Source organism: Strongylocentrotus purpuratus, unplaced genomic scaffold (genome assembly GCF_000002235.5).
Source record: "Strongylocentrotus purpuratus isolate Spur 01 unplaced genomic scaffold, Spur_5.0 spur5_contig_861, whole genome shotgun sequence".
In the NCBI taxonomy this organism is placed as follows: domain Eukaryota; kingdom Metazoa; phylum Echinodermata; class Echinoidea; order Camarodonta; family Strongylocentrotidae; genus Strongylocentrotus; species Strongylocentrotus purpuratus.
In genome coordinates, this window is record NW_022145570.1 from 4,189,610 (window position 1) to 4,217,479 (window position 27,870).

The 27,870-nt window shown below is 36.9% G+C and overlaps 1 protein-coding gene across 1 annotated transcript; it reads right to left on the reverse strand.

Annotated features, from left to right (window-relative positions):
* Nucleotides 1–133: 133 nt before the first annotated feature.
* On the reverse strand, nt 134–27,870 carry LOC115929685 (COP9 signalosome complex subunit 3-like). Its single transcript, XM_030999499.1, has 13 exons — nt 27,757–27,870; nt 22,724–22,853; nt 21,917–22,038; nt 20,578–20,720; nt 19,713–19,787; nt 19,047–19,151; nt 18,209–18,349; nt 6,209–6,310; nt 5,736–5,807; nt 3,518–3,604; nt 2,826–2,939; nt 690–770; nt 134–363 (listed from the first exon to the last, which is right to left on the reverse strand). The coding sequence occupies exons 1-13, from the start codon at nt 27,809–27,811 to the stop codon at nt 310–312; spliced, it is 1,281 nt and encodes a 426-aa protein (XP_030855359.1). The 5' UTR covers nt 27,812–27,870; the 3' UTR covers nt 134–309.

Genomic DNA, 27,870 nt, shown 5'->3' on the forward strand with positions numbered 1-27,870 from the left:
GAATGAAACTTTGTTTTCTGTACAGGAAAATGTTAAATGACTTGTTACTTTTCGAGAAAAAGAAAGATAACAATATCAAGTCCCGCTGGTTCCAAGATTTTTTCTGACTTGTTTTTCAATACAGATCAATCAATCGATCTTATTTACTGGGTGTAAGCCACAAATATGTTTAAATAACAATATCATGTAGGGTTGAATTTTGAAAAAAGGGTTGGTATATATAAATAGGTTATGTCATTCTTCTGTTTTCCTGTTTCCCGCAGTTCACAAATCCACCATGATTATGTACATTCAGCTATACAGTGTGTCCTATTTCCCTCCAAAGACTCCGCCCACTTCATCGTCTTCTCGTACTCCCATGCTCTGTAGAGGGCAGAAGAGACAAACACATCAGACATTGATGGAAATGAAAATGAATGAGATAATTATAGCCTGGTAATTTTGAGGAATCAGTGGGGAGGCTAAGCCTTCAGGTCAACCTCTAAAATGTAGTGTTTATGAAAGATTTGTTGATTTTCCTGATTTGTGGATATGCCTGTATGTGAAAAACTACAAGATATACAATTGGACTAAAAAAAACAAGAATGGCCCGACAAATCGCCCCTAGGAGTTCTATCGTTTGAATTTTCATCCATCATCTTCAATCCCAACCACCCCCTCTTCGAAAAGTATCCCCGGACATGTCTCACCTTTTGAACATACTGTGGATTAACAGCTATTTCTTGATCCATGCTCTTAAGCTTCTCATCTAGACTGATACAATGCTGCATCTGTGATGAAAAATTAGTAATTCAAAATAAAAACATGACAGAATATAAAACATATTATCATGGACTTGAAAAACTATTTTGACTCAAACTCCCTGATTACTAGGACTCAGCCCCCTCCCTCCCCCCCCCCCCAAAAAAAAGTACCGGTACTGGGGGGAAATGTTGATAACTGCAGATGGAAAAAAAGAAATCATATGAGTTTATGTCGTGACAGTATTTGTAAGGAAATATGCTGTTTTTGTGTAATGATCTTTCAAAAATGTACGACCTTCGTAGCTGCCTAGATACAGAAATTAACATTTCTCCCAATTATGCTCTGTTAATTTGCATGAAGTTCATTATTGCACTTTGTATTTGAATCAATAAGTGCCACTCTTTATGAAGACTAAATGGGATTTGTATTCATTTGTATTCAACATCATTTAACCATTTCCAGTGCAAGATCAGCCTATACCAGTGTAAAAAAAAAAGGTTGTCATGGAGGTAATCAAGACCAGAAATGTTTATTTTTCAAAGTCACAAAATAGCACATGTGGCAAATCAGTGACCGTGCAGATATGCACAGAAAGTGATAAACTAGATGGAACTTTGACTGCGCGCAGTCGAAAATGATGCTTCCGCCATAGAGCGATATCACAAACCAAAGCAGAAACAATTTTTCAAATCCAAGTTTAATTGTAATCCATTAACAGGTTCTAAGAATATCGTGATTACAAGCTATTTTTCATATACATGTATGACCCTTTTATCTTTGACCTCACGACCCTAAAATCGAATCAGTTCATTGGCTTTGCAAGATACATACATGTTTTGAGTTTGACGGTAACCGTCCATTGGTTCTACTTCTAATAGTAATGCGATCACAAGCTCATTGGCTCTGCAAGATACATACATGATTTAAGTTTGGTAGAAATCAATCAAACGGTTCTTGAGATAACGCGATCACGAGAACGGGACGTACATACGAACGGACGGAAAACCCGAAAACATAGTGCCTCCAGCTACTTCGTAACGGAGGGCATACAAATTGATAAAAGATATATCAAGTGAGGCAGATGACATCTAAAGGCCTGTACATGAACTCCCAACTGATAACATTTCCTAACTTGTTTACAGCTGTGAGGATAAGAATTCATCAAAATACCAACTTACAGACCCCAAAATCCAATGTGACAAATTACAGGATTTGTGCTAAATTAAAAAGAATAATTATATGAATAAAATGCTATACTTTAAAGGTAATACAAAGTTTTGGTATGGGGTCATGAATTTGGTTCAAATGACCATATTGGAAGCATATACGATCTTACAATATTCAGTGATCGTTGTCACAGTTGAAATCGAGCCTGAAGTTATGAAATTGTCCCGATCGCCGCGAAAATTTGCATACATGTCAAGTGAAGTATAGAACACTATGGTAATTTCAATTTTTTGAAAAATTCACTCATTTGCATATTTATGGTAATTTATGCAAATAAGGTCATAAAATTCACATTTTTGCCCATAAATCAGACATTATTCATATTTAAACATTCTTTCTCACTACATATATTTGTTAGACCATTTGGAATAATAATACAACACAAAAAATTGAAAAACCAGGGTTATTCCTTATGTTATCTATTGTTTTGATAATTTCTTATGTATTTCGTTGTTTTTTTAACTTATCTATTTTATTGTTTTTGTTGTTTTTATTTCATTTTCAACTATAATTCAACTATTTTGACCCCAAAATAAACATCTAAACTATAAACAAGACCAAATAACCAATGTTTTATCTCTTAATTTGAAAAATGAGATTTCCATATGTTTTGTACACAAATCACAAAAATGAGCGATTTTTGGGCTGACATGCTAAGACAAAAGGACATGTGACTTTGTAATGGGAGGTCCGATTTTCGAAAAATTTCTTTCAAAAGATGCGCAAGACTCGAAAGAAAAAAGTCACAAAATTTCGGTGCAAGATTTTTTTGCGTTAAAAAATAATCGTGAAAAATAGGGTTAAAGCTATGGCTATAAATGATGCTTTGGCATTCGTAGAGAAAATTGGCTAACCTGTTGTTCGACGTGTCTGAGTACTGCAGGGTTGTCATATTTCTCTGGGTTGTCATGGAAATGGACCATTCCATTCTGTTTGCTGATAGTTGCATGGATCTCACCATCTTCAATCTGAAATATATTAATCATATTTGTTTATTACAATTCAAAGTACATACAAATCTCTTTGAGGCACCATTGATTTTAACCAAAAAAATTACACTTCCAGTGTAATTTGCACTTCAAGCAAAATAAAAATTTCATCTCCATTATCAATTTAGACTAAAAAAATTCGAATTTTAACATTTATTATCTCATAGCCATTTCATCAGATGATAATCTTTTGTAAGCCTTCAGTCAGGTACATGTACATCTTTATCTATCTTCAATTGGATCCCTAAACCCAGTTCCAATTATAGAGCAATGCATATTGCAAGTTGCTCCGTAACCACTCTACAAAACCTCTCAAAATGTTTTCCGTCATCAAAATAAAAATGAGAAGAACAAATAAATGAGAAACTTTAAGACTTTTATTGATTGGTATTGAATATAATTGTATACCAGTAGTTCTGCAAATCAAATATTTTTATAATGAGTGTTTTACTGATCCAATTTTCTAGTTGGGCAAATGCATCCTTATAGGCCCCATTTTCATTTCATCACTCTGTACGGTTTTTCAATTTTTCCCAAATAAAACTTAGCTTTCTTACCATATTTCTGACATACTGCTCAGCCTCTTGCGGTGCATGTAGATGAACTCTCCTGGCGATGTCACTCAGAGATAACGTTAGAAAGGTCTGAAGAGAAACATCAATACTGACAATGAACATCCCCTACTGTACAACTCAATTCTCACATCTACTTCACTAGTATGTCGCCCTCTTGTGTAGCAATTGAACTCGACTGCATTTCGCGCCTTAATTTTCTTTTTAATGGCTCCAAAGTTCAAAAAATCTATCATGTATACATGTACATGCGTAAGATTTTGTGAGACAATTGCTGCAAATATGATTCTTTTCTTTTAGTGGTCATCATGGACAGTGTTCAAGGAAGTATAAAGTTAAAATTAAGGAAGGCAACTTGTCATTATTAAAAAATTATAGTTAAAGAATCTGGGCTGGGCAATCATCTATGACCCTGAAAAAAAATTGGGCTAAAGGGAGACCACCCATAGGAAAGTGAAAAGTATGCCGCAGACCTGCCGCAGACTTTTAGTCTGCGGCAAAGAGTATGCCGAAGTATGCGGCAGAAAGAAATTTTGCTGCAGACTTGCCGCATACCAGTATGCCACAGGAACAGTCTGCGGCAGATCTGCGGCAGGATGAAATTTTGCTGCAGACTTGCCGCATACTAGTATGCCACAGGAACAGTCTGCGGCAGATCTGCGGCAGGATGAAACTTTGCTCCAGACTTGCCGCATACTAGTATGCCACAGGAACAGTCTGTGGCAGATCTGCGGCAGGATGAAATTTTGCTGCAGACTTGCCGCATACTAGTATGCCACAGGAACAGTCTGCGGCAGATCTGCGGCAGGGCGAAACTTTGCTCCAGATTTGCCGCATACCAGTACGCCACAGGAACAGTCTGCGGCAGGTCTGCCACAGGAAATCCCATTAAAGTCTAATAGGGCCAATTGAAACCAATCATCTCATGCATATTCATTATTACTTTACACGTGTGACAGAAAAATACATTTATCATGATTTGTTAAGCAAATTAAGACAATGCACATCATTTTTGTGATTTCTATTTTCCTTTTGTCATTATTAACCAATAGATTATTTTGTCTGATCATGTTACAATTACATTCACGTTTAAGCAATAGATATATTGATTACTAACCAAGAAACTATGATTACTAACCAAGAAACAATATACATATTTAGTATATACACCTGTATATGTGTACGAGCCTGTGTCACTTTAAATGTTACTCTTGAATACACTTCAAATGATCAAAGTGATGAAGTTAATACAATTGAGAATAGAATATACCTAATTGGTAATATCGATATGTATTGGTATCACCTAATTGGTAATATCGATATTGCCAATATCGATTATGAAGTATCAATCAGTTTATCACTAGTTCTTCTACATGCATACTTTATTGCCATGTACTGGATATGAAAGAGTATGTGGCAGGTCTGCAGCAGGTCTATATGACATATGAATATTCATGACGAAGAGTCTGCGGCAGACCTGCCGCAGACTCTTCATCATACTGAAAGAGTATGCGGCAAGTCTGCAGCAAGTCTGCGGCAGACCTGCCGCAGACTCTTCATCATACAGAAAGAGTATGCGGCAAGTCTGCGGCAGACCTGCTGCAGACTCTTCATCATACTGAAAGAGTATGCGGCAAGTCTGCGGCAGACCTGCTGCAGACTCTTCATCATACTGAAAGAGTATGCGGCAGGTCTGCAGCAAGTCTGCGGCAGACTTGCCGCAGACTCTTCATCATACTGAAAGAGTATGCGGCAAGTCTGCAGCAAGTCTGCGGCAGACCTGCCGCAGACTCTTCATCATACTGAAAGAGTATGCGGCAAGTCTGCGGCAAGTCTGCGGCAAAACTAATTTGCATGTGAAAAAGATGACTGTCTGCGGCAGGTCTGCTGCAGATCTGCGGCAAGTCTGCCGCAGGAGTATGCGGCAGGCTCATTTCTTTCCTATGGGCAGAGTGCTATTTTCCTCCCAGATCTTGTGATAAGATACATGAATCTAAGGACCTCACATTATTTTTTTACTTCACAATGCCTGCCGGCGTTTCTACATAGCAAATTTCTGTACAGCAAAAATGTATATGGCTTGAGATATTAATATTATTATTTCAAAGACTGGATGTCAGTAGTTGTCTGTAATCTATCCTCCCTTAAAAACCTACCAATCCTATTCATTCTACAACTCACACATCTACAAATCTATGCTTACTTTTGTAAGTCGCTGGATATTCTTCCGATAAAGTGACGACACCACCTGCTTACCAAGGCCCATGTTCTGGTCCTGAAATGGGGAAAAAACAAAAATAAAGATAAATTACTGCTCAAAAAAAAAATCTGTAAGAACATTTCAAGATATTTAATACAATGCAAACATCTACAATCTCAAAACATTGGTTTTTCATTATTCTTTAAAGAGAGTCATCATAATTTTGTAATGGGCTCTTTAAGACAATCAGTATCCGCTGTCATAGAACAAAGATGCATGTAAACACATACCGGTAGTCATATACAACAATGTAAAATAAAACTGTTTTTTTCTAGAATGTTATTATCATCATGTAGGCCTACATGGTAGGTTTGAATTCAAGATATTCAAGATCTACATGCCGATGTATTACATAAATAAAAGACAATACAAAAATTACTCTCATATATTGTAAGAGAAAAAGAGATGTTACTTACTCTATTGAGCTGGTCAGAATGTTTTTCTAGAACACTGCTCACATCAGATGGATTGTTGGTGGAGTAAGAGTTGGCAATCTCTTGGTACAGCTGGCTCAGTGGCTATAGAAATTCATTCAACAAAAGAAGATACACAAGTTTGTGAAGAAGTTAAGAGAATTATGACATACATGTACATGTATATTCTAACCATATGTACAGGTTGTCAATCTCTGGCAAAGACCTTTCCCAGTTTGACCTAAATTTCAATGTAAGTATAATAATAATAATAATAATAATATTCATTTGTAAAGCGCAATAACTATGTGGATATATTCTATTGCGCTGCAAGAGCTCGTAAATGCTGTTCTATACATACTATATGAACAAGTGAGTTTTCAGTTTTGATTTAAAATTATCTAGTGATGGGGCTTTCCTTATTTCTAGTGGTAATTTATTCCATAATCTAGGAGCAGCACAGAGAAATGACCGGTCCCCGAGGGTTACTTTGGTTTTATATGAGGGTATTTGCAACATAAATGTGTCTTGTGTACTACGAAGGTTACGACCATGAGTTTGAGACTTGATGTGCAACAATTCAGTAACGTAACTAGGAGTTTGACCATTTAGAGCTTTGTAGACTATCATTAATATTTTAAATGTAATTCTCTGGCGAATTGGCAACCAATGTAGTTCCTTTAGAAGTGGGGTTATTCGAGAGAATTTTGGGAGGCTGCAAATTAGTCGTGCACATGTATTTTGGACCCGCTGCAACTTGGAAATTTGTGAGTCTGGCAATCCATACAATAAACTATTACAGTAATCTAGTTTACTAGTAACACATGCATGCATGATAGTTTTCATGCTGTCCTGATCAAAGTATTTTCGAATGCGTCTCAAATTATAAATCATGAAATAGGCTGATTTGCATATTTTAGTGATATGTGAATCCATATTCAGGTGGGTATCAAAAGACACGCCTAAGTTTCTAACAGTATCAGATGGGGTTATGGTTGAGTCACCAACTGATACACTACGCGACCTAAATTTAGAAACCTGGCGTGGAGTACCAATGACCAAAAGTTCTGTTTTGTTATCATTTAACATCAACTTGTTTTGCAACATCCAAATCTTAATATAAACAACACATGATTCTAATTCAGAAATACAATGATCTTCAGCCGGTGTGTTAGGACAGAAAGATAGGTATAGTTGGGTGTCGTCTGCGTAGCAGTGACAACTAATACTAGGAAACTCTGTATGGATATTTGTAAGGAGTCTGCTTGTATACAAGGTAAACAACAGAGGGCCTAATCGCGACCCTTGAGGAACGCCAAAAGGCACATTGAATACATCAGAGACAACGTTATCAATTTCAATTTTCTGTTTTCTATCTGACAAGTAAGATTCAATCCATTCGATAACCTTGCCATCAACCCTAAAATGGCTTCTTAGAGTTTTCAGTAAAAATGAGTGATCTATTGTGTCGAAAGCACTGCTCATATCAAGGAGAAGCAGCAGACTTATTTTCTGGTTGTCCATTGACATAAGAAGATCACTTTTTATCCTAAGAAGTGCTGTTTCAGTACTGTGAAATTTTCGGTATGCTGATTGATTGAGCGGCAACAGTGAATGATGTTCAATGTGCTCAAGAATCTGTTGGGTAGCAGCACCTTCTACCAACTTAGAAATATACTGAAGATTACTAATGGGCCTTAAATTACTCAATTCTGTTTCGAGGCCCGGTTTTTTCAATAGTGGTTTCACTAGAGCGACCTTCCACAATGCAGGGAATTGCCCTGCTGATAGAGACAAGTTCAACATAGAAGTAATAACAGGTATCAATTCATCGAGACATTGCAGCAATAGTTTTGTGGGCATTGGGTCCAATGGACAGGACTTCTTACTGAGCTTCATTATCAATTTTCCGACGTCTTGTTCGGACAGTGATTTAAAACTTGTCAGCGCCACTATCTGCGAATCGACTGGAACGTCATCATTGATCAGTTTGTCTACGTGTACATTGCCAGGTTTTTAATCTATATCGTTATGAATTTTCTGAACTTTTTCCAAGAAAAACTTGTCCAAGTTGTTGACAAATGATTTTGAATCAACGTTACAAGGTACAATGGGTTGTTTATTTGACACGTTTAGCAAACCCTTTACAATATTGAACAATGCTTTTGTGTTTTCTTTATGTTCAGACACTAAATCTTTATGGTGACTCTTCCGTGCCTCATACAATGAGAAGGAGTAAGAGTTACGAATTGACTTAAATGCTTTCCAGTCTTTGTCTGTTTTTGATTTCATCCAAATTTTTTCAGCTTTCCTCTTTTTTCTCTTTTCTTCTAATATACTATCGGTCAACCATGGCGCCTTAGGTCGCAAAACAAAAGTTTTTGTTGCCTTTGGCGCATGCTTGTCTAAGAGGTCATTGAGAGTTGTGTCATATAACATCGCTAATTCAGTGACATCACTGGGTGTTCCATCACAAAGACGACTTTCAGTTAAGTCTTTTCTAAGTAACTCAGTATTGATTGCAGATAATCTGCGAAATGAAACCTCTTTAACAGGAAGGCGAGGTTTACTTGAATTAAGGTAACACATTACAGGGATGTGATCAGAGATTAAAGATGAATGTGCCTGAGGTTTTCCAATGACAATGTTATCATCAGATTGCCGTCTTATTAACAGATCAAGAGTGTGGCCGTGTATGTGGGTACAAAAATCAACTTACTGTGTACAACACAGAGACTCAAGAAGATTTAGGAAAGACTGTGAGTCTCCACTACAACTATCGACATGTATGTTGAAATCTCCAACTATTAATAAAGGAACATTGGACAATAAATGACTTTGAATATAATCATTGAATTCTGATAGAAAACATGATACAGATACAGGATGTAATGCAGAGTAAGGCGGTCTGTATATATTAATGACACATAACTGATAGGATTTACATGAAATTTGGTACTCTGCATACTCGAAAGAGTTATGCTCACCAGCTGTGGCTTGAAGAGCATTGATGGTATCTCTGTAGACAAGTCCAGTTCCCCCTCCACGGCGGATACTACGAGGATGATGAACTAATTTATAGCCAGAAGGAACAAATTCATTTAGAACTGTAGAGTCATTGTCCGTTAGCCAGGTTTCTGTCATTGTAATAAGATCAGCATTACTGTCGCAGATGAAGTCGTGGATCAGGGCTGATTTATTGCGCACTGAGCGAACGTTCATGGAACAAAGTAAAAGGTTTGGAGATGATGATGATGATGATGATGATGATGATCTTGACACTTTTGATTGTCGGAGAGGTTGCAATTTTCCTAACGAGGCAATATTGGAATGAACTTAGTCACTCTGATATTCTTTATATACACATGTAGATGGGCAGAAAGAAAAACAGAAACAAAATAAAACAAAACATTGCAGCAATAGTTTTGTGGGCATTGGGTCCAATGGACAGGACTTCTTACTGAGCTTCATTATCAATTTTCCGACGTCTTGTTCGGACAGTGATTTAAAACTTGTCAGCGCCACTATCTGCGAATCGACTGGAACGTCATCATTGATCAGTTTGTCTACGTGTACATTGCCAGGTTTTTAATCTATATCGTTATGAATTTTCTGAACTTTTTCCAAGAAAAACTTGTCCAAGTTGTTGACAAATGATTTTGAATCAACGTTACAAGGTACAATGGGTTGTTTATTTGACACGTTTAGCAAACCCTTTACAATATTGAACAATGCTTTTGTGTTTTCTTTATGTTCAGACACTAAATCTTTATGGTGACTCTTCCGTGCCTCATACAATGAGAAGGAGTAAGAGTTACGAATTGACTTAAATGCTTTCCAGTCTTTGTCTGTTTTTGATTTCATCCAAATTTTTTCAGCTTTCCTCTTTTTTCTCTTTTCTTCTAATATACTATCGGTCAACCATGGCGCCTTAGGTCGCAAAACAAAAGTTTTTGTTGCCTTTGGCGCATGCTTGTCTAAGAGGTCATTGAGAGTTGTGTCATATAACATCGCTAATTCAGTGACATCACTGGGTGTTCCATCACAAAGACGACTTTCAGTTAAGTCTTTTCTAAGTAACTCAGTATTGATTGCAGATAATCTGCGAAATGAAACCTCTTTAACAGGAAGGCGAGGTTTACTTGAATTAAGGTAACACATTACAGGGATGTGATCAGAGATTAAAGATGAATGTGCCTGAGGTTTTCCAATGACAATGTTATCATCAGATTGCCGTCTTATTAACAGATCAAGAGTGTGGCCGTGTATGTGGGTACAAAAATCAACTTACTGTGTACAACACAGAGACTCAAGAAGATTTAGGAAAGACTGTGAGTCTCCACTACAACTATCGACATGTATGTTGAAATCTCCAACTATTAATAAAGGAACATTGGACAATAAATGACTTTGAATATAATCATTGAATTCTGATAGAAAACATGATACAGATACAGGATGTAATGCAGAGTAAGGTGGTCTGTATATATTAATGACACATAACTGATAGGATTTACATGAAATTTGGTACTCTGCATACTCGAAAGAGTTATGCTCACCAGCTGTGGCTTGAAGAGCATTGATGGTATCTCTGTAGACAAGTCCAGTTCCCCCTCCACGGCGGATACTACGAGGATGATGAACTAATTTATAGCCAGAAGGAACAAATTCATTTAGAACTGTAGAGTCATTGTCCGTTAGCCAGGTTTCTGTCATTGTAATAAGATCAGCATTACTGTCGCAGATGAAGTCGTGGATCAGGGCTGATTTATTGCGCACTGAGCGAACGTTCATGGAACAAAGTAAAAGGTTTGGAGATGATGATGATGATGATGATGATGATGATCTTGACACTTTTGATTGTCGGAGACAGTTTCTTCTGCAGCTACCGCGCCTACCTCTCCTTGTCTTTCTTCGTTGTATTCCGAAAGAATGTATGACATCGCGAACGTCGGACGACAGTCGAAGCTTTGTAGATCTCCACTGTAACAGTTCCCCTGGAGAGTAGTGAATTCTACGCTGAAGGGGAGGGTCACGATGAATGGCAAAAGATGGTACAGTGCCATCTTGATCCCGATCTGGTCCGGGGTTGGGATGTACATCACCCGCATGCAGTAGCTCTAGTTGAAAAGATGCTGTACTATTCGGGTTGTATGGAATCCTCGTTTTAAGATATTGTTTTCTAATGAAGTTTTCATTAATTGACAGTTTAATGAAGGATTGCTCACTGCAGTACACATTCCTATTCAAAGTAGCATACAGGCAGAGTGTGAACAAAAGTCCAAGTTGAAACGGTCCCATTGTGCTTGGTAGTGAATCCAGTGATTCATGTTCGTCCAGGCATACATGTACAATACATAATAGGCATATACATTACATAATAGAGTACCAGGGTACTTTTACTTACATAGAGATGTACATTGAAAATGGCTTCTTAGCTGGTACTACTACACATGAATCCAAAAAATGTATACTTTTGTATCAAACTTTTATTCTTTTATCCTTTTTTAATACTTTTATCTGAATGTACAAGTGATGTTTGCTCAATGTTAGCCTATGGTATGAACACTGCAAATTTACTGGTTCAAGTTCAACCAAGACTCTAGCCCTAATAATAGACTAGGACCATTACGACATATGTTGGACTTGTGACTCATTTTAAATACATGTACAACAATCCACACTCGCACAAAACATGAAGCCAATCACTTGAATGGGTTGCTGGAACCAGAAATAAAACAATTGTAAACTGTCCGATAGAAAGAAGACAAGTGAGCTCATGGAAAGGGTAGGTCTAGATAAAACTGGTGAAAGTGGTAAAGAGAAGTGGATTAAGAATGTGTTGAGAAGGGGAATATGATGCACCTGTGAAAAGAGTGTGGGATCTGGAAGTGGATGACATAAGAGGGAAAGGAAGACTGCATATTTCATGGAAAATTTGGTGAAGAAAGAAAGCAGTAAGGTTGGTCTAAATGATGAGACTACTTTAGACAAGGGGAAGTAGAGGGAGGGAGTGTCATCATGGCAGGAAAGTCAGTAACCCCTTCCAATAGGGAAAATGCTGACTTTAATAAATAATGATGATGATGATGATTTTTTGGATAAAGATCCAAACACATCCAGCAGAACAGCACATTTGCATATGGTGGGGTAAAATTTAAAGTTATAAAGAATGAAAGAAAAAGAATGGGGTACTTATTTTTTTGCAACAAATTCAATTTTCAATGATACTATTGGTAGAATAGATTAATGCTTTGATCTTGCCCATATAAAAGGTTGCAATTTTCCTAACGAGGCAATATTGGAATGAACTTAGTCACTCTGATATTCTTTATATACACATGTAGATGGGCAGAAAGAAAAACAGAAACAAAATAAAACAAAAGAAAATTGGAACTGGTAGGCAAATAACACCATACCAGATATTCTGCACGTACACAAATATTGAATATCAAGTGCTCTAGCCATTCATTGGGTGTGGGTTAAGTCTAAAAATATTAGACTTTTACACTTTGGACATGTATGAGAGCATTTACCAAGTACCAACTTGTTGCTGGACCTTGGAACCACTTGATAATTCATACATGTACATGTAAATATTGATTCTCCTTATACCATGTATTTATTCATCCACTAGTACACACGCATCTTTATTGCTTCAAAGAGTTCTTTGAACTCCAGGAACAATGCAAATTCTAATATCGACCGATTCTGACACATCATGTTATACATGTATAATGATGTCAGAGAATAGATTCCTCCAATCGGATATGAGAGAATGATGAAATTAGGGCACTACCGTATATGGTCTTATCAGTGTGCAGCATCCTCCTCTTCGGGCTCGGCAAAGGGTACACGTACACTGTACACACATTCATGCTATCAGCTTGAAAGGATAGAGCTTCGAGACTGATCATATTACTTCATCAGCATACAGGTAACCATTATGTTTATTACTTATTCATACTTGTATCTACATGTATGTAAGTTTTAAAGTAATCTAAATTTCAAATAAAGACGAAAATCTGGGAATTTTTATATCCAGCAGTGCAGCAGTGTGTGGTAACGCTTCTTATAATCATAACATGATAAATGTAGTATGCTTGTACCAATAGTGAGCCAGCGGCAATGCTTCTATTATTTTGATTGACCATTCCAAGCCTTTTTAGGCATTTTCAAAAGCTTGTTTTGATTCGTTAAACCAAAAGAAAAAAACACAATGAAAACAGTGAACTTTCAATCTTAATATGAATCTACCGGTAGCTCAAATCATAGACTGAAAGAGATTATAATAAAGATCTGAAATTCATTTTGTACCATGCAAATCAAGCAACTGGGATAATTGGACATGAATTTGTGTATTTACTAAATGATAAAAGTAAAATTAATGCACATAACAATTATGTTCTTTGCAGATAACGCTCAAGCAAGATCACCCAAATCAACCCAATCAGAAAATAGAGTGGCAGACTACTTTTAAAGATTTACAGAGTAATGAAGAAAAAAAAAAAGTGTTTTTGGACATTTATGTGAATCTCACATCTTTGCACATGACGTTTCTGCAAGCAGTTCAGCCCAACTTCAGTGTCTATTTGTGCTTGTCATTTTTGAGCAGGATCGAATATAACTGATTTCAAAAGAGAAATAGACCAGCAGTAACACAAGGGGATCAACTACAAGGCTATGAATGAGCTCTGCATTGTCAGGGAATTCTGATCTAAATTTTAGTGAAGTTGAAAAGGAGAATGCGACAAATACACATAGCATTATTACTGCACACACGAGAAAGTTCCTGCAACCATTGGAGCCAGATGATATATTATCTTCAGACCTGGCTCATTGATTTTCAGCTTCTCCACTTCTTCATCTAATGAACAGCTTTAAAAGTTCAAGTTCTACAGACGGCTGAACATACAAATGCTGATTCTACTGCTAATTTACATATGAATACAGTGTGATACATATACATGCAGATTAAGTACAGTGTACATACATATATAACGTACGCTTTAAAAGTAAATAGGACAACTGATATACATGCACGCCTACAATTTGTATGTAGTATTGTTTCCTTCATTACTAGCCTGTATTTAGTTCATATTCAACGATCTCTATCTCGGAGTTCAAACATTCAGCATGGGATTGAAAGGCTTCATTATCGCTTTCATTATTATTTTTGTTGTAAGATGTGATTCACAATTTCAGTATATCACGGAAGATGAACATGCAGATCTCAATTTCCCATATCCATGTGATAGTGCAAGAGTTACATTACAGTGTGGAATGAGAATGCCTTTTTATACTTTAGCTGATTCTGAATCTCTCTCACTGGCTCCTAAACAAACAAACAGATTCACTGTCCAAATCAACAATGAAAGTAATGAATGTTCACTCCATCTTAGTATCACTCCAGCAAAAAGAACTGATGCAGGTACATATATTTGCGTGGCCTATGCTGATGATGGTTCAACTACAATCAACCCAATTGGATTACATGTTGATTTTCTGCCTGGTAAGGCATCATGTACACTGAATGAAGAGTACATGGTTTGGAATTGGGTAGAACTGAATTGCATAGCTTTAGTTGGGAGTCTATCAGGTCAAATTAATTGCTATCAAAATGGAGAAAGAATGCCTCCAAAGATCAAACCTGTTGAAACAAGTAGACATTTAGAGCAGACTATACTAGTTCAGAGGACCACAGACCCTGTATTTTGTTGTACTTCTATCCTAGAACAACCTAAAGGTAGTTGTGAATGTCGTGATTTTCAATGGGATTCTTCTCATGGTACCATACTGAATAGAACCATAAACCCTTGTGTTTCCACAACACCCAAGCAAGACCAACTGGTGACCACTGCAATGCCAAGCTCCTCAGTTTCTCAGTCTATGCTAGCCAAATCTACCAAAAAGACTGAAATTGGACCAGAAAAAACAATGTTCTTGGTCTACTGGTCATACATGTATATCATCTCAATCAGCACTCTACTAGTGACAATCGTTTTTTTTGTTTTAAAGCTGATATTGAAATTGAAACAAGGCAAAAGAGAGTCTAACAAATATGAATATAGACATACATCAGTATCAGATATGGACGAACACAATATTTAAGGCATAACAAAACATATTTATGTATTACTACATGTAATTTACATTGCATTCAGGAAAACATATATCTGTGAGGGGGCATAAATACAACTTGGTGTCAGTCAAATGTATCATATAATTTGCATACATTTTACATTTCAAAGCATGATTAGCTTGTACAATGTAAGATGATTCAAAAAGAAAGAAGAAGAAGTACAGAAGAAAAAGTAAGGAACTCTATTCCTAATCATTCAATGAACAGAAGTCAACTGGGACCATATTATCACTTAAACAAAATACAAAAAATTGACGAACAAGGAGCCTGTCAGTCAAAAAATATTATAAGTACTTGCACTCAAACTCATTTCTTGTGTTAGATAGGTAGATTGTTGAATTCATGTTTTCACCGCCTAATACAGTACAAGTAAGGGTAAGAGGACATACACAGGTTTTAAAAAAAAACATTGTTTTACATTAATTTGTAATGCTACATGTTGTACTGCAACATCTTGTTGTTACTTTTGTTTTAGAACACCTTGTTCTGAATAGTGACGTCACACCCTGAACAAACAGCTCAGTACCGGCCACATACCGGAGTCGCGCGTGTATTAGTCTGCAGCTAGACAGCCGTGTCCAGGGTGTGACGTCACAATAGTGACGTCATACGAAGGACTGCTGAAGGCAGTAAATCTGAATCTCAAAACTAACATTTTTGAAAGTTGATTTCTGCGGGCCCCAAACATATTTTGGAGAGGAAATTTGTTGTATTTGATCAGTAAGGCTTCCCCTTCGCAATGATATGAATTTTGCATCAATTAAATACACTTTAGCTTCTTGGTGTGACTCCTTTAATAGTCAATGACGTGTGTGCTGAGTGCCGTTCTTTGTAGCGCATGCAAATGTTTATGATATTGACTACATATGAAGTGTAGATTGCCTTTGTAATATTACTATGCTATGTTATATAGCTAAAGGGGCATAAATAAAAACAAATGTACAGTCCATATTTATATTATATTGACTGGGCTTGAGGGGTATACCAGAACTATTGACAGCGCTAAGATCATATTGCCCCAAGTCGGAGACGAGGGCAATATGGTCTTTAAGCGCTGTCAATATTTCTGATGTACCCCGAAAGAAGCCCTGTCAATATAATTATTATTACGTATACAAGGCATTTTTTTACAAATGATATACAACTTTAGAATCAAGCATGATTTTTTTTACTCACGTCTATTTGCCAGTCCATTTGATTTCAGGTGATTCAGGCAGGTATGTGATTGTGACGTAACAATGACTTTTACTGCGCATACACAATACTGCGCGACTGCACGTATTCACTTTAATAAAAGCGCACTGACAAGAAAGAGTGGAATATGGCAGAATATTGCCCTCTGATTTAGTACAGTGGTCTATGAGGAAAACCCGGAAGAGGGCAATATGGCAAATATTGCCCGCACCGTTTTCATAATCGGAGCAGCATGCAAAATACGATTTTTTATTTAGTAGCTAAAATGCCTTGTATGGGTAATAATATGATATATTCTATTGTTAACATTATCCATTCTGTATGTTTACTTTGTTATCCCATGCCTCATGCACAGGAGGCATATATTTGTAAATGACGTATGTGCTAAATGCAATTCTTTGAAAAGCATGTAAATATTTATAATATAGACTATATGAAGTTTAGATTGCCTTTGTAACATACACTATGAATGTTATATAGCTATCAGAAAAAAACTGAACAGTCCATATTAAGATATTTTGTATTGTTACCATTTACATGTATCAATTTCAATTAACAAGTCAACATAGTAGTAGAGAAGAAGTGTCGTAGTCGAGAGGGTTATGCACTTGACTTGAAATGCAAAGGTCACGGGTCCAATCCCTGACAAGACACTAATGTCCTTTGGCAAGGACTTGATTTACATTTGCCACTCCGTACCCAGGAGAGAAATGGGGACCTGGTAGGATGACCAAAGCCTTTGTGATAGTAATTGCCATATACCCTCATGGTGACCATATGGTAAGAGTGGAGATGGTGCACATTGTGCGTAAATGAATCCAATGACCGGGGAAATAATATCTGTAAAATGCTTAGTGGTGGTATTTCGTATTAAGTGCTATAGAAATCCAGGTTATAATCAATGTATTTTTTCTTGCACAATCACCATTTAAATGATAATATTTGAATAACAAATAACCCAAAAAAAAATATTTGTCATTTGTTTTAGTACGTTGTGTTTAATTTAGTGGGTGTAAAGATTTATGTTGAGTGTAATTTACTATGAAGACTTGTGGCTGGGATCCAACAAATGTGCATGTACATTTACAGAAAAATGTTATAAAAAGATCTTCCATGGCAGATTATACTACATAGAAATATGGTAAAAAGAAGACAACTATCACATTTACACTGTAGTTCTACCAGTAAACATCCAACCTGTATTTCATCCTACATGTTATTTTCATACCATCCACCCTTATCCACTAAATTACGATCAAATCTGTACTAAATCTATTGACACGTTCAGATATGATGTGGCATAACAACATAGTTTGTCTTAATGATGACAGAAAGAAAGTGTACTTACGCTTCACATTTTGTATCTTATATTACACAAAGCTAAGTGAAATCTTGCAGGACCTTTGGTGCACGCAGTTGCCATCTGAACAAGCCTCAACTATCCAACCCAGTCAATCCAAAAGTTGTTCTGACATCCCCTACAGTATATTCCACCAAAATGTAATACTACATGAAAAGCACAAGCAAAAGCTCTGAAAATGTACACATATTTCATGCATTGTTCCAAGTCTTGTAAGTTTCCATAGGTAAATGTACATTGTCAGAACATTATCAGAACACAGGGCATCTCAAATTGGGCTGTCAACAAGCCTAGGGCATATACAAACCTTGATGAATCTGCTGACTACTTGTGATGTGTACTTGGGTAGGTTAGGGACCTTGCCGTGTTGAATCAGACAGACTAGGATGAACTTCTTGTATGCCTCTAACATGATGTGACTCACTGCCATGGAGGGTGTTGTGATTGCCTGGAAAGAGTAGATGTCCAACACAAATACCAATGTATGGGATGGGTACAAAAAAAAGGAGAAACATAGACAAAGAGACAGAAATACAGAGAGGAGAGAGAGAGAGAGAGAGAGAGAAGGGAAAAGAAAGAGAAAAACGGTGAGACAGACAGAGGGGGTAAAACACGAAAAGAATGAAGAACCCTACTCATGATCAATTGTATTATATAAATATTGATAAACAATAAAACCCCAAAAATCAGGAAAGCTGACATTTAAGAAGGTCCTTGATACATGTACATTAGCTGCAGGGTTCAAGACATTCAATTCAAATCCATATTACACATGATTGTGTAAGATACTACATGTATTTACACAATTAGATATCAACTTAATACCAAGTTAACAACTCATGATAAATGTACCCTGGATACATGTAAATTTCAGTAAGAATAAATCCACAATAAAGGCTATGCAGTAAGTATGTAATAAAACTAGTAATACCATAATGCCAATTAAATACAGAAACCAAATCCTAATTTTGAAGCATCAAATTTACATTTAAATAACACCGAGAGATTTCACTTTACATTGGGCATGGCACTAAACAGTCTACTTTTGTTGGGTGCATTTTATTTTTTTAAATTTAGATTTAAATTGTTTTAATTTTGTTATTTATTCACTTATTACAAATAATTTCATCTAAATTCTTGCTTACCACTTCAAAGAAGTATCCAGCCCTGTCCCATTTCTTGAGTGCTGTGTAGATCATCCCTCCATAGTAGTAGTAGCACAAGAAATGTGTTGAGTCAAAATGACCGCCCTAGTACACAGAAAGATGTAAGAACAACAAAAGTGACACGTACATATCATGACGTAAATTAGTTTGAAATGGCTTTCTCCAGGTATTTTCCCTTTAGTTTCAAAGTTTTCCAACCAACATCAAGAAAGTGGTACAAGACACACCTCTTCTTTTTCCTCAAGAAGATATATCTCTTTCATTGATTCTGCCCCCCCCCCCTCCCTTGTCTATTTCTCTCTCTCTCTCTCTCTGTCTCTCTGTCTCTCTCTCTCTCCCTCTCTGTCTCTCTGTCTTGGTTTTAGACCAATGCATCCTTCGCGTGTCAAATCATTTGCAACAAATACATGAATCTTTGAATAACATGGTTGCCTTTTAATCACCATAAAGCATTGACATTAAGACTCACTATCTTACAGCAAACTCTAAACAACCGTTCTGTGATCATAAATATTTAGAATTTGACTGTCTGAAAACTTGCACTAATGAGAGGTTCAAAATGTAAACTAAAACAAATGATTCATACCAAGATTATTATCCTGGGAGCCATGAGAGCTTTAGAGCTCTGTGTCTCTGTGTACTCACCTCTTTGCTAATTTCTGTAATGTCTGAATCAAGAACTGGTAATGCCGGTTTCATACATTTGGATTTCAAGCAGAGCTGATGGAAACAAGTGATAGAGACATACATATTACAGTAATCTAGCAGCTAAATGATAAACCAATACAGGAACATGAGGGTAAATAACAGGCAACAAAAGGAATACAATATATGTATGATTGAAGAAATCCGGAAAAACAAATTTGTGCATGCATTAGGAAAGGATGAACAACTGCAACATGCTCTTTAAATTTGTATATTCACCCAAAGTGACATCAATCAACTAAAAATCCCCTGCACTGAATTTGGTAAGATTGCAATAAGAGAATCAAACTTCTGTTGCCCCAAGGCATTCAGCTTCCTTTGAGTAAAAGACTTGTTAATTTACAGCTCACAAGATCCAATGTTGGTCTAGCGAGTCTTCTGATAAATCATGTGAGGGTCCACAAGACTGATATTTCCCAAGACCAAAATGTCAGTCTTATGGGACGACAGTTTCAGGGGCAGTCTGTCTACTTGGATGTTTGTTTGTAGCTTGTACTAGCTTAGCAAAATGTACAGCAGTGCGCCTAGAATAGATTTTTCCACAAAGCAAAATATAACAGTTAATAATTTTGTTCAGTCAGAGTTAGAACCAATGAATACAAGAACTACCTTGATGAGGCTTCATATAACTCAAAATTTCATTTGGATATGTCAAGAAAAAAAATCACCAACATTACTAACTGTTACACACTTTGAATCGTTACACATTTTTTATCTTTTTGCATCACTTCATTTTGCCAAGTAACCTTACGTCAGAACACACAGGCACCGTACATGACAAGGCAAACTGCCATTCTAGACATACCTGACACAGGTCTGCATGTAACGACGTCAGCTGACCAGGATGTATCTGGATCCGTGAGATGGCGCTACGCAGGATGGTGATACCCCTAATGGCTTGGTTCCTCTGGATTAAACCCTTGGTCAGATGGTGCGCAAGAGATGCATCTAAAAAAACGGAGGTGTAAAATATGCAAGTGAAAGGAAAATACATGGCAGCAGTGAAAATTCAGCTATTTATAAAAATTAGGCAAGGTTTGAAAGAGTTTTATAGCACTAAATGATTAAAATAACTAAAATAACAGAATTGTGGAGACTTAATTATTTCTTGCAATTTGTACATAGTTTCTCACTCCAAAACAAATTTAAAATAAATTAAAATAAAATTGGTTGTTGTAAGCATTTTTAAAGCAATTAAAGGTACTACGTCCCTTTTGCAGCCAACCTCAAATTCTGTAGAACTTTGCAGGAATTATGAATATGTCATGTATGTCCTGTGAAATTTAAATGTTAGCAGTGTCCTAATATTCAAATTATGCAAGGAAACCCGTTTACTTGCTAGACTTCAATGTCAGACACTATTGAGTGACTAACTGGCTTTTTTTTTTTTTTGGTAATAACATACATAAAATGAGCTGTAAAGGGTACATGAGCTGTAAAGGGTACATGAGCATTTGTATACATCAATAACCCACTTCTAATGATGGCCCAAATTAAACTGATTGAATCTTTGCGCAGCATTACACGAATGACCATTCGGTACAATGTTCTGAAAATCAAGACTATTACTTATTGGCTCTATAGCTCCTAAATCGATTTGATAACTAATAGTCGTTATTTTCCCACTTGAAGACATTTCCAAGCCCCACCTGCTTTAGGGAAGTTCTAAATTAGTATTATCTTTCAAATGCCATTGGAATTTAACCTTTTCATTTTTATGGCCTGCAAATGGGACATAGTACCTTTAAATCAAGTTAAAATATTGCAAAATTTTTAGTTTTAAAGTTATTTTTAATAACTGAAAGACAAGGTCTCCAGGTTATACAATCACTGTACAGACATATCACTGATTGTCATTTTCTCTCATTGTGCCACATAGATTGATCAGCAACTCTGGAAAAGGAGGATCCAGATCCAGAAATAGCCAAAACAACCAAGGCCCCACTTTTGAGGAAAAGAATCAATGTCTTGGAATCCCCCCGCCCCCCCCCCCCAAAAAAAAAAAAAAAAAAAAAAAAAATCTGCAATCCTGGATCCATCCTTGCCTTTAAATCGACTTTACTCCAAACATCCTTGTGAACTAATACCTCAACTTCACATAGCTCTACATTTACAATTTGCATTTCCAATGTGGATGGACTTACAGCTTTCTGTAGTGAACCTGACTTGCTCTCCATTGCATGTTGAGAAGAAGAGTTGGGTCTGAGAAAAGAGCGTCTCAAACTCCGTCGCTGAGGGAGACGAGGCTACTTGAAATTTAACATTACTGTAAAAGAGAATACATGAAACAAAATATGAATTCATAATTGAGGAAATATTGCTGGGCAAGCCAAAGATATTAGGTCATCAATACACATCCAAGTCAACGACATACAATAAGGTGAATTTGAAAAAAGACAAGAGTCCAGAAGTAGTGTACCAAGTGACTCTACAATCACTTCTCATGCCTAACTCTTTTACCAGGAAGGCATTAAACAATATGTATAATACAAAAACACCTTTACATCAGTGAGTAATCAATTTATTGTCTGTTGAGAAACAGAAGGATGTCAACTTGTATTCTTTAACACAATGCTAACACCCTTATGGCTGTTAACAAAACATATGTAACATCCTGAGGATTTTATATTGATGTTGATGAAAAGTGACATTGATTGCATGAAGGAAAGGAAAATCCATAAAGCATTGTTTAATAACATTATTTGTATAGTCTAATGGTAGTCTAATCTGAGGGCCTGAAAATAACCTAGAATGAGCTATTTTGTACACAAAAAAGTCTAAACTATGCTCTGAATGTAACTCGCCAGGGCCTGAAAATTAGCATCCCTGAATGTCACAAAGTCACTGTGAGAAAAAAGCTGCCTATTTATCTATTTATAGGAAGATGAAAAATTCATGCCAAAATCGGTGGTGAAAGTCTTTGTTCTTTCAGCTGATGAAATCACACTTACAGGATGGCTAGGACTCCTATAGAATGAAGCTGTGGATCCAGGGTCTCTAACACTGTATCAAGGTATGCTGCATTCTTCCTCAATAACTCCAAACACTTGGTGACCTCCTCACAAAGCTGAGCATAATTACCTGATACAAAGAAACACAAAACATGATGAAATCATTGGCTGGGACGAAAGAAGAGACTTAAAGGGACTTTGTAACATTGTTCAGATGTGAGAAAATGGTGCTAAGGTAGTGACTTCAATACTAGATGTCCAATTAAAGATAATCTGAAAGTTTTAGTGAAAACAGACCATTATTACTGATAAAAATTGGGGAAAACTAATGGAATTAAATTGTAGGTGATTGTAAGTCGTCACAAAGCAATGAATTGGCTCAATATACCATTTCAAATATTTAAGTGTTGAAATATTTTTAAAAGCCTATTTCTTATTTTCATGGAAAAACGGCTGTGAATATTCAACCAGAACGTCAATGACGTAGCGCTCATACGCATCTCGCAACAACAAGCTCTCTACTAGCTTCGTATTTAGTGCGTTAATAAGGCGCAAGTGTTTCCGTGAAAATGCGCCCTTTGTTACTATAGGCTAGCGCACGTACGTACGTTCAGATCATGCGATCGCTAGATGCTGTGGCGCTGGCGTGCGCACTTACGAAGGTGCGTTGGTTTTGTTGGCAAACTCCTAGGCCGCTAGCTTCGCACGACGGACCATTCGTGGTATGGTGAGAGTGTGTGTGCGAGGTACAATTTTGGTTTCGAGAACGCACGTTACGCAACTTTTTAGTACAAATACTTGTTCATTTTTCTTCTTATTTCTTTGGTTATACAACAATTAAAAAGACAATTTCTTCAAATTTGCTCCTACTGCCGAGAGTGTGGCAGAAGGTTTGTGTGTCTATTCATTTGCTCATCAATATTTTTAGTTGATGTTCTTAATCAATCTTTCCTGTTGATCTTGTTAAGATTAAAAAGTTATTAAGTTGATTGTAGACCCTATTCACATTATGAAATTAACTACTTTGCACTTATTTAAATTGTGTAATTAGTTGTCATCATCTGTTTTTTGGAAAATTGCCCCTGGTTCTTAAGAAATTGCCCCTTGCTTTGGTAAATCCCCACGGGCAAGGGGCGACTTTTAAAAATAACTTGCCCCTTGCTCCTGGCTGCTTAATTTAAGGCTTGACAGTAGAAGGAATATAATAAGTGTCCCATTTATACAAAAATTACAAAGTTTTTTCATCAACCTTCAACAATGTTACCGAGTCAATTTAACATTGTAAACTGTCGTAAAACTAGCATTAGCATTGACTCTCTTAGACCGAAAACTTCAGTCTCTCTAATCGTCGGTTGTTCCACTGAGACTACGTCTGGCTCCACTAGACCACCGATTATAGAGACTGAAGTATGGCCTATCGGGACTGTACGGGACTGTACGGAACAAATGGTTCGGTTCGACCGGACCGCGATGAATGAGATATGCAATGAGATTTTCACTCTTTACATCCTCATAACTGCTGCAATTATAATAAAAATTAAAAATAACATATACAGTCAAACCTGCTTTAGTGACCACCTGTCTACTAAGGCTGTGAAGGGTAGTCGAATGCTCGAGTACCCGCACGGTTGACAACTACTCGGGTACGATTTCTCGTACCCGAATATTCGGCCGCAAAATTTTTTTTAATGTCCAGGCCGACGCTTACCCGTGCCTGGGTGAGCGGCGGCCGCTGGCATGGTGCCGTCGGTAAAAATGTTTCCCAACTCAAGCACTGTCAAACTCACCACTCAGAAACTGGGACCAAATGTCTGGATTTCTGCTTGGACTTGGAGGAAAATGGATTATTCTGCCATCTTTGGTTTTTAAAACAGCATTGTTCACTGTTATTATTATTATTAAATCGGCACCTTCAACTGCAACTCAAAGTAAAATTGCATGCGTTTTCGGCGACAGAACTGGGATACTGCTCCAGTTGTTGTTGTTGTGTTTTGAGTTATTGGCGATTAGTCAGTGATTTGACTATTGTCGCCAAAATACTTTACGGCACGTGTTATATCTCTCAATTTTGGATTTTTTAAAAATATATTTATTTCGTTTTATATTTATCTATCTTTTAAGATAGTATCGTAAAATAATATCGTAAGCAAAACATTCATGGGCTTTGTTAGTGTTTCTTAACAGTACGTGCAGATTATTTGTTATATCACATACACACCATACATAAATATGTATATAAGATAGCACCTACACAAGCTTTTAGATATTCAGTAATCTTATCATACCTTTTATCATTGCTGTTACTTTTTCTTATTTATTTTCTTAATACATTATGTTATTATATTTTTAATGTACTGAGTGTAATTTAACATATTTATAATATGGTATTAGACTATGTTTTACTGTTCCAGTGGTATGTATGGTGGTGGCAAAAAAAATCAACAAAAAAAAAAAAAAAAAAAAAAAAACATGGCGTCCGAATACTCGAGTATTCGCCTGTAAGCATGGGAGTGTACTCAGGTACCCCATTACACTGTTGTGCACAGCCTTACTGTCTACAAAGACCACCTGTCTACAAAGGCCACATTTGTTGTTTCCCTTAAAAATAGTTTCTCATTGAATCATGTACTATAGGAACTTGTCTATAAAGACCACCTGTCTACAAAGGCCATTTTTTGTGTTTCCCTTGGGTGGTCGCTATAGACAGGTTTGACTGTATATAGCTTATTTGACTTACGATAGCTTGCTCATTTAGATCCTAAATTAATGATTAATCCGAGAAAGTCTCGTCGTCAACATTATCCGTCTTGGTTTTAGTTGATGAATATTCATTTTTTCTTTTCGAACGTCCAATAGCTACCGTAGCTACGTACGAGTCAGCCCGGCTTGACCAACGAACTCCCACGAAACGAGTGCTCTGATTGGCCATTGGCTATGTTTTGGTAGGTTGAACCGGAAATTTATCGGTCGCCGGGTAATAGTTTGAATGCATGAACGTACTGCTTCGCGGTTCTGAGATAAAATTGGATAACTCATAATAAGTAAGTCCGTAAATTTCACATTCTATAATAGGTTAGCAAATTTTGAAAACTGTAATTAGGAGGTATATATACCGACCTAATTTACATCTGATTTAGAAATCAGAAAATAAGATCTAAATAAAGAAAATCAGGGAGAAAATGTTTTGAACGAAAAGATGTACATCGGTGTCTCTAGCCACCCCCACGGTACGAGATCCCTGGGTTACCGTCTGTATTTGGGAATGTCAACAAATGTCAGTTTTATAAAAGAAATGACCAAATCAGACGGTTATTTCTGTCTATGACTCTCTATGCTTTGCTGGAGTGTTTTTTTGTAATGTAAAATGATGGAAGGTTAGCAAATTGCCATCACTCCGGTAGCAAAATCTCACAGTTTACATTTTTTCCTGACCGAAGTCTAAGTACTTTTTATGAGAAGAAAGAAGAGTCCACTAGCAAACACACATAGAAGCATCACTATCCTGGCTGTGTAGTAAAAGCTGTGCTTTTGATTCTTCTCAACATTTCAAACACCACTGTACAAAACTCAACTGATTTCACTAAAAATCGGTACTTTAGTGACAATTGATGACACCTAAATAGCAGTAAAAAATATTTTTTTAAACTTACTGATGTTAAAAAGAATAATTTAAAAAATCAAATTGTAAGTCTAGTGTCAAACTTTGCTTACAGCTGCATCGACGTGATCGTGTACAGTCTATGCGATATTGTGTGGTGTGTATATTTGTGTATAGACTTCTAGGTCCCTGCCTCACAGCATGTATGCAGTGCTAGAGGTCAATACGCTTTAGCATTGACTCTCTATGCTTTGCTGGAGTGCTAGCAAACTCCGAAACCACTGGCTAAAGCCGACTGTGCAATGTTCGACAGGTGCGGGAAGGGGTAGAGTAAAGGAGCCCGTTTTCGGCCACTTAAGACAAAATCCTATTTTTAGGACTCTTTACTTCCTATTTATTGTCATTTCTTGTTCAAATCATGAAGCAAATATTATTATTATTTAAACAAAAAAAGAATCCCAGAAAAAAATCACGAATTGCCATGACAATATTCTTTTCAATTTTCACTGTTTTGGAGCCAGTTATCGGCCGAGCGTTTCAGTTTACGGCCGCATGTACAAAGTCAATAGGAAGCGCTCGCGCGCGCCGTGCGTTTCCGCGCTGATGTACAGCACAAGCGGGCGGAGCAGGTATCCCACGCCGGAGCTCCCTGGTGCTCGCCTGGCCGAAGACAGGCACAGCGGTGATCGGAAGTTGGAATCTGAATTAGACAGAGATATCGTGTGTGCGTCGCGGTGTGCGGCTGCATCGATTTAATACATGCGATGAGATACTTTTGAGCTTGCGACTAGCACAAAATCGGGCTCTAAATCTGAAAAATACTTGAAATAAAGCTCATTTTATGGTACCCATATTTCTTACAGACACGCGTAAGATACTCGATTTTTCAGATTTGGGTAGCGGGACCGGCGATTACATCGCTAAAATGTGATATTTTAGGATATATTTTCCATTGCAAATGTGGTTCTTCAGTGACACTGGCATGGTATGGTATGTGTGGGATATGTGTTATGCTATTATGCGATGTATTTTAGAGTGATTTTACCTTGCATCCAACCAATCGGCCGAAAACGGGAGCTGGCCGATTACCGGCTCCTTTACTCTAGTTTCGGCGGCATTTTAGGTTTTGTTTACCCGCCTCTTCATGCAAAATCTATATGGATGCTAGTTAAGGTTAGGTGATATCAATATCATATTAGATTATTACCTAGGTATGGTTGCGATTAGCCGGAACCGGCGCAAAGCTAAGAGAATGGAACTTCATGTGAAACCCAAGCATTTGCTCCTATCCAACACCGATTTCAGTGTATGGGACAATGCAATCATTCTAATCCAATATCATATTCTTCGAAGCTTCCAGAGATTGAGAAAAAACATCAAATGTATTAACACTAGCGATAAAAGACCTATTTTTCGTAATACACTTATAACTTACCGTCAGTTGACAGGGAAACCACAGAATTCACAAATCCTTCCAACTGGGATGCCATGTTTGACACTGAAAATGAAATAATTCTATTTTTATTTCTGACATAGCGCCCTCTCTCGT

Bases quoted from the DNA above. Each gene is read 5' to 3' on its own strand.
- LOC115929685 (XM_030999499.1), bottom strand. From the start codon at position 27,811: ATGGCATCCCAGTTGGAAGGATTTGTGAATTCTGTGGTTTCCCTGTCA. The intron at 20,721-21,916 runs GTAAGTCCATCC...CCGTTTTTTTAG, and splicing joins CAGGTTCACTACAGAAAGCT to ATGCATCTCTTGCGCACCAT. The intron at 19,152-19,712 runs GTGAGTACACAG...TCTGTGTACTAG, and splicing joins TTACAGAAATTAGCAAAGAG to GGCGGTCATTTTGACTCAAC.